Here is an 8,782-nt window from a genome sequence, read left to right on the forward strand (position 1 = left end):
TGACGTACATTTGATACGGTTACCTAACTGGCGGATAGGGCTATGACCTAAATTAGCCATCTTTTGTATTGTAATGAGTGTTGGACTAGTTGATACATTTATACGCAACTGTCTACACAAAGAGTGGTCTCGCAAAATCACATCGAAAGGTTCGGCCATATACTAATGAAATCTGATTCTTCTCGAATGATCTTTTTCAAAAGACAACTAAGCTTCAGTTAATGCCATGTTGTTACATATGAGTCCTTTGGTTACATAACTGAAGACACCAGTTAGTCATGAAACAATTCAGTCACAGGACTGCCAACTATTGCATTGTATGTAAATATCTAACGCGCTGCATATCATGTGGGATGATACCATCGTCTGCTAAATTGCTCGTCTCCCGCCATTTTATAACGCCAGGCGGTAGGCGTAGTTGATTGATTGAACCAGTGAACGTAACTGTGATATGATTGGGTACACCCCTGTGCAGCGATATAGCTCGGTGTCTCTGAATAGAGGTCTGAAAAGGCCGCTGACCCAATTAGCCTTTCACCGGCGATACTGATGCTTGAAACATAGGTCGTTTTGGGACCATTTAGTTAGTGAGTGAAGCTTTCAAACGAAGACAGAAAAATTTTGACTACAAGAGTGATTTTCTAAGCTAAATATTCCCTGAGTTTTCCTAATGGTTCTTGTCCTTCATTAAAAGAAGCTCACATCATTATCGTTCTTTCAACGTGCTGTCCAGAACCCAGTGTTAACCGAGCCATATTCTCCGCTTAATATGAAGACAATGCAAGTTCTCTTCTTTAAAAAATCTTTTCATCTCCGTAGAAACAAAAGGTCTCTAAGGAACGTCTCCAGTTCGTATACACCATCTGCCTTGACACAATACATGTTTGTTGGATACATATTTAATATCTTCGTTGTACGAGAAATTGCGTATCATGAAAATGATATATTTTCGTGGAAACAATGTCGAGCAGAACGTGTTTACAGGGAATGTAAACTGCTTGGATTTATAAAATCAATACTTTTAAGCTTGCTCTCAGATTTTGGGAACGATTTTAAAGGAGGCTGTGATGGACAAAAGTATTCTGCCAATGGCTTTTAAAGAAATCCTCTAAATCAAAGAAATTCTGTTTAAGCATCTAAATGATGAACCAAGTCTTCATCTTTGTCCCCGTTTCGTGTTAAAGCAATTGAAAATGTATTTTGAATGAACAGACAACAAAACATTTTAGTTGAGAAAGTGCTGAAACTTTTGTATCACGAAAGTTTCAGATGCATTTTTTTTTTTTTTTTTTTATTAGCCTGTGCTGTCCCACTGCTGGGCAAAGGCCTCCCCCAAAGCCTTCCACTTTTCTTTATCCCTCGCTGCTTGAGGCCAGTCCGAGAGGAAGCTGTCCAAATCTTCCCTCCAGCGTTTCCTTGGTCTCCCTCTCGGTCGCCTTCCATCCTCCGGGATCCACTTTGTGGTTATATTGGCCCACTTGTCCGGGTGCATTCGACAGATGTGACCCGCCCAATCCCACTTCAACTTCGCAGACTTATTGCCCACATCGAGTATGCCCGATAATGGTGTTTCGTATCCGGTCGCTTAGCCGTATGTTGAGCAGGCTACGCTCCATGCTTCTTTGGCATACTTTTAGCCTGGACTTCTGAGATTCGGTCAAAGACCAAGTCTGAGCGCCGTAGGTTAGGATGGGCAGAATACACATGTCGACTAGTTTTCGCTTCAGCGATAAAGGGAGCTCACCCTTCATAAGCGACTTCATGGACCAGTAGCTCTTCCAGGCGTTTTCGATCCGTCGGTCGATTTCCTTGTCTTGTGTTTCAGATGCAATTATTAAATTTTAATTGTACGTAGCGTACATTTTCTAGACACACTAATTACTGTCAGACAAGACAATATCAAACTAGCTAAGTTTGTAATAACAGTTACCGTTAAAATAATGAGAGTTACTAGCATTTTGAAAGCTCTATGCACCAAACACAAGAGTTTTAACTGCACTTGAGGAACTAATAAACGTTAGTTTTGCAAGAAAACTTGAAGTGCATCGTTACAATTTTATTAAACGCAAATATGCTCACTAAAAGCTTAAAAACTCACGATAACTACTTACGTACTAAAATTTCTATGGAGTTTTAAACTTATGCATAGTTAGCTATAATAAGGAGTTAGTAAAAAACAAAAATAAGGCTCACGAAAGTTTTTTAACTGTCATGATAATGGTATGCAAACACAGACGAACCCAAAATAATAACAATCCCAAATCAGACTAAACAAAAATAGCTTTGACCAACGATTTGTACAAAAATTATATCATAACACTGACAGGTCAATATCCACAGTTTTCCTAACTTATAATTATCAACAATTGCCGCACCTATTAGTGGGGTTCCCTACGTCACACCCCGTTAGAGTTCAGAAAGGATTACAATGTAGCCAGGTGTAAAATGTCATTAGGGACATAGGGACCGCGATACCATCAGACAACCATTTATCATGTTTACTTCAGAACCTCAAAGTACCAGTTATTTGGACTTTCAATTACATAAATGTAGTAGTTGATGTTTTGCGTTTAATATTTGATGGTGTAGACAAACAATGCTGCCGAACAATCTTTGAGGGGACAGTTTTATAAAGACGTGACGCTTGAAAGAAAGTCGAATAAACAATATTTCACTGTCAACCTGTTCATTAATGATTCGGGTTTTCGAAGCTTTGTCATTTATTTGAATGGGATTGGTGAGAATAGGGAGGCAAGCCCACGGAGTGCAGACTACAATGATCAACTTGATGGCCCTCGTGATCCATAGGCAGCAAGTGTTGGCTATTTTCCTAATTCGGCGAGATACATAGGGACAAGTCGCAAATGACAGAACAGAACATTATTCTGATTCCAATCATCTTTACCTAATTAATAAAATTGTTTGTTACCTCTTCTTTGACATAATATTTCAAGTCTCCTGAAACACCTGGCATGAAAACCTTTTACGGCACACTGCTAAGTATATTTTTAGAGCCCATACTTATTACGTAATGCGGTCATAAAACAATTTGCCATAAATAGCTGGCAGCCAGTAAATATATTGTAATTATGTTTGTGGCGCACGCGAGTAACGCAGGTGACTGGCTCTGGTCGTCTACTAGCTTTAATTGCATTGCCGTGTTTGGAACACTTATTTACTTCAAGACTTTTTCATTTATTTACCAAACTTTTGGAAATAAAAGCTTATTTATTTAAACAGTGGACAGTATTGACAACTTGCCAACGTTTAGCTAGAAACATTTTCACGATCCAAATTGTCATTTTCTAGTCACTAGAATAGGTCCCTATAAAAATGCCAATTTAGTTTAAACAACCTTAAAACGAGAAAGTAAAGGAAAGATTGGAATAAAAAAGCAATATTTCATTTCCTTTGCTTGACATTTACTCCTAACTTTGAATCGTAAATTTCTCGTAGCAGATCCCAAGCCGCAAAAAACGCCGGATTGTAAGTAAAAATTCGTTACAGCATCGGTAGACTGGTTTCCATAAAAAATAGCGTAATTCAAACATCTTTTATGCTCTAACGACATGGAAAACGTACAGAATTTTATGAAAGGACGCCCTTTGAAAATGGGACAAAATCAATGATCCGATTCTCTGACGTGGCAGTGTTGCTTTTACATATTCCCCCCTTCGTTTAGGGGAGTTTAGACCTCAAAAAACGTTGGACATCAATGGGGAACAGACGTTATGCAAGCATGATGAGGGTACAATCAGGGTTTTTTAAGCGAACTTGATGGACAGACAGACAGACGATTTTATAATATTAATTTAATTTAATTTAATTTATTTCAAAAATCGGATAACAAAAAATCCATAATGTTAGTAGCTTATATATACCTTATATCTAGTGTTAGTACATACAAAATTAAAAATAACAAAAACAGAATTTGAGTCATCTTGTACAGAGGATGAAAAATAAGATTTTCAAGCGGCCATCCTCTCCACAAAATGTCTCAACAAAGGGGAAAACACCCTCTCGGCCACTGTTTCCAGAATACTGTTGTTACTGGCTCTGGTTCTCGCTACTACCGATGCTATTTTCTTCCGCATGATGGCGTGGAAGCCATCAGTGCGATTCTGTGTGAACATTAGAAGCGATTGCAATGATTATGGGGGCGTGATTGAGGGACAAAAACTCTGTGGACTCATTTGGAGAGGAGTAATGTTTGGAGAAACCTTAAAGTAGAAAATCTAAGTAATGATGAAATCTCTATTTCAGTTCCTATTTTTAGTTCTATTGACATCGTGTCATTGTAATCGAGTAAATTTTTTACAGGTTACAATAACAGCAGCTCTCTTCGTCGCGTACGTAAGTTTTTTCTTATCTTGAACAAAGTTTGCTTGTACAAGTGTTTACATACTAAAACAGGTTTTATGGTTATGTTCTTCACAAGTAATGTAAACAGTTCTTTTATTAGTATGCATAATGTACGTATGTGGACATTCAACAAATACGGAGGTATCGCAGATGACCGATAAGTAAGGCTTTTTGAGGTCTTTATTGAGTGGTAGCCGTGTCATTTATTTTTTATTCTGTATTAATAAGTAAATGGCTTTTAGTTTTTTCGTGAAGGAGCCTCTTGAGACAACTTAGGAGCTGGGATAATTTTAGTTATTTTAGAATTTTCCGGATAAAAGAAAATTCAGAAAATAGGGGAGATTGCTTTCTGAAAATAGGACTACGTATGTCGAGTAGGCTAGTCAATAGTATTACTTAAAAATACTCAGAAATTGAGGCAAACGTGTACGAATAAAAACATTGGCCACTGCCAATATGGTCTTATTTATCGTCGGTCATCCGCAAAAGCATAAACTTCACACAGAATTACCAAACGACAAATATAAGCACACATAAATACTTTATGAGCATTTAAAACGAGAGGTTTTATTATAGGCTGAATACAGATTATTGTCGTTGAAATGATAAAAAAGTACGTATTTATTCGCGGGTAAATAATTGTGTTTCCTACAGGATACCGGGACTCTCGACTTTCATTCGTTTATGTAGTACCCTTACAAATCCGAACATACATGAAACGTAAGTAAAATGTGATTAAGGATTTTGGTACTGAATGCAATCAATTGAATAAAATGCCTTTTGAATGGTAAGGGAATTCATTGTAACAAATTAATTTCAGTAAATATGGATTCCAACTACGTTTGTAGGTACGGTAGACTGCACGTCAGTGGTAAATGTCATGTACCTTAACCCTATAGTAATAAGTACGATTTTCCTATAAAACTGTTACCACTGACCTGAAGTTGACTGTACCTAAGACTTTTAATAATTGTTCAAGAAGATCAAATGCCAGGTCTAAATGGGACGCAGTTTTTTGAGGCTTTGGAAGTCTATCCAATTTACTTAATGATATTTTTCAGAATATTTTCTAGGCAGAAACAAATTAGAATTTGAAGACCTAGATAGTGAGGGACAAGTTTAATAACTTTCTTATGTTTTTTTTTACTTGTTGAATTATTAATTATTGTTTGCAAAAGTATTCTGATGATGAAAAAACTTATCATAGGTACTCGTGTAGAAATTCTACATTCCTTTAAAATAAGAAACTTATGGGATCTATCACGAAAACTGTAAAGACAACAAAACAAAATATTTCTACAAAACCAATAAAACTTTTAAGTGGTTTTCTTCGCGATGTTGTTTGTTTGAAAAGTGAGGATTTTGCCTACTTAGCGCTGAGGTCAGCTGAATAACGAACGTTTTGTTTTCGTAATAAATGTGTGTGTTTAGTACATATAATAATACTTAAGGTTGTTGATTTTGGGTTTAATTCTTGAAGCATACCGATTAATTTTTTTACGGAACTTAGGATGTTAAGTATAACTTCGTACACTAGGCAGGGTGCTGTGTGAATGTTCGCGCGAGTTACCGCGGCCCTGGTACTTAGAGGGCTCCGGAAGGAACATTGATGGGTTTTACTCAGTTAAATTGTGACATTCACAGGGTCTATTGATTACGCAGAAAACGTATAAAATGGTGTACGACTTTCTGTTACATGGGTTCGAATTTCGGCAATGGGTTAAGTCTCTCTGGTGGGAGGTCCAAGCATTTACTTTATCCCTGCTCAATAAATTAATTTTCAACAAAACCAACACCCTAGGCTGTCCATCATTATGCTTAATTCATACGAGACGAGGAAAACGACATTGTTTGTGGTCTTTGAACCTAACAATTATTGATGCACGTGGCATCCAGCGGCATCCATTCGGAATATATTGATAGTCATTAGTTCTGCTGCCGTGGGAGAAAATATGCGTTACTAATTTATTTTGACGGTTGACGCAATAGGCTAGTTTCCTAAAAAATAATAATTAGTCCGTCTTGTAGATTGTCTAAAATTAAGCGATACGTATTTTTTCTTTTTTAAATTGGATCAGAACTTGTTAAGATATAGCGTGTTAAAGTTGAGTGTGACGTCACAAGTTGCTACAATTTTCAGGACACTGTGACGTAAAAGGCCCCCACTCCTAATTTTTGAAGTGTATTATCTTTGTCATTTTATGTTTAATTAAAAAAAGAAAAAATACGTATCCAATATTTTTTGATTATCTAAAAAGCGGACTAAATATTATTTCATTATTTCGACCCTGGACACTACCCTATTGACCATAGATATTTGCATGCTTGGGCACACTGTACCTAAGCAGAGTTTTTAAACAGCCAACAGAAATTCTCCGCTTACTACTGAATCTGTCGGGGCTGCGTGATTGTACGAAACAGTTTACGCGGCCCTGGTACATAAATGGCTTAAGAAGGAACATGGTGGGTTTAATCAGTCAGACCTCACACTGCACCCAGAGCTGGTGGTCATTTGACGATTTCCCTTAAGAGAAGGGATACGACTGAGTGGATGGAGAAAATATTTTTGAACAACGAAATGCTATTCGTAATTTGAAATCTTTTTCGTTTCGCTCTTTGGTGTGGAGTCTGGGCCTGAAAAGCTTTAGGATGTCTCACCAGTATCTAAGATTACTTTACACGTCCGAATCACGATCTGTTTGGGGATTGGCATATTATTTTTGCGCGATTATCCTATGTACAGTTTGACTTGATCCTAAATATTTTGAGATTATCTAAACACTAGGACGCCGATTATCCGAATTAATTGGGAACAGGATATATTCGGATAAATTGGTGTTCTAATATTGATACGAAAGTATTCGGTTTTGAAGGAAACCTACTTATAAAAACACCATTATGTAAATAGTAACCCAAGTACTTACAGTATGTTCTTTATTTTTCTGTGTTAACTTTCAAAACAAATGCATTTTCAATCAAATAGGAGATATCTATCTACCTACTTCATTACAAAATTTATAGTTCAATAACAATAGTTTTATTACAGAAAATAATAATATAAATCTGTCCTTGTACAATTCTGATCAGATTCTTACATGAATATGAAAATCATATTTTATGCTGAACTAATTGCTGTTATTAAATAATTATAATAAATAAGTCTTTTAGTGCTTCTCATAAAATTGCACTTTGTTATGGCAATGAAGAAATCTGTTATTAGCTGCAAATTGTTGTTGTTGTAATTTATTTATCCTGTTGTTATATTTTTTTTATAAAGAAAAAGCAGTGGTCAGTGGGTTGTCTTATTTACCTAGTGGTAGTTTCTAAATAAAGACATTATCTCTATTATATTCCTGCATACAAGGAAAAACCTGATGAACCCTTTCCCTTGATATATAAACCTTTCCTCTGTATTTAGACAATATTGTAATATACTTACATTTATTTCTTCCCTTTCTATTTAATTATGTCATGAGAATATTTTATGCATATTAGTTATATGAATTAATCATAGATTTAAATAACTTATTTTTTTTATAAAACTTACCAAAACTTCATGGTGTGTCCGGTTGCCCCGGTGCACCCACTGCACATTGGGCAGTGGTACAATGTCCAGACTGCCACAAGGTATGGTCACATTAGTACCCTTGTCTGCAGCTACATCCCTGATCTCCACCTCCTCGGCTGAGGCCAGGGGGAAGGCTACAAAAATATTTAGAATTTTTTATTTTTATTTAATATTTTATGTAATTTCAACTTTTGGTGTAATTTAAGGTAAAAAATCAAGGAATAAATTGTTGAGTCAGTTTATTACACAAGCAGTTTTTTTCGTAATTTATTTACCTTTTATTCCAAGGCAGAACACAGACAACAATATACGCTCGAAAAACATTCTACTAAAACTACATCTAGACACTTAGAAAAAAATCTCGAGCGCTACTTTTGGTAAAGTAAAAAAGATTTGTTTCCTATCTATTTATTTTACATCACACAGAATTAATTAAACGACGGAAGGCGAAATAATAGGAAACAAATCTCACAACAAACGTCTTCACTCCATTGATAAAAGTCATAGACTAATTTATTTGATTTTATTTTTCCTAAATTATGTTGCTATATCTCATTTGTCGCCGTTCAATATTGCTACTCGAAAAATGAAATGTCATTTGAAATAAGGCTAGTTATACATTTTTCTTAAGCTTTGCTTTTGAATTTCACATTCCATTTGTATATTATAAGCGTTGGTTTCCAATAGGAATACGTAACCATGTTTTCCTTTATTCGATGTACATTTTTTGCACTTTTCATTGGCGTTTAATTGTCAATAAAAGTGAAGGAAATAAAGTTTCTCGTGTGTTTTAGCTTTAGAAGCATAGACAATCATATCAGTTTCTGCCGTCTTATTGCAGTACAAGGATTT

At 35.8% G+C, this 8,782-nt stretch overlaps 1 protein-coding gene across 1 annotated transcript in view; it reads right to left on the reverse strand.

Moving 5' to 3' along the window:
• The window catches only part of LOC110383547 (cell adhesion molecule Dscam1), a 51,794-nt gene extending 43,360 nt beyond the window's left edge, over positions 1–8,434 (reverse strand). Inside the window, exons 1-2 of the mRNA XM_021344343.3 lie at positions 8,206–8,434; positions 7,910–8,064 (exon numbers count right to left, since the gene is read on the reverse strand). Coding sequence (XP_021200018.1) covers positions 7,910–8,064; positions 8,206–8,254 — 204 coding nt within the window. The 5' untranslated portion in view covers positions 8,255–8,434. The remainder of the gene's footprint in view (positions 1–7,909; positions 8,065–8,205) is intronic.
• Between the last annotated feature and the right edge of the window lie 348 nt (positions 8,435–8,782).

Source organism: Helicoverpa armigera, chromosome 8 (genome assembly GCF_030705265.1).
Source record: "Helicoverpa armigera isolate CAAS_96S chromosome 8, ASM3070526v1, whole genome shotgun sequence".
Taxonomy (NCBI): Eukaryota; Metazoa; Arthropoda; class Insecta; order Lepidoptera; family Noctuidae; genus Helicoverpa; species Helicoverpa armigera.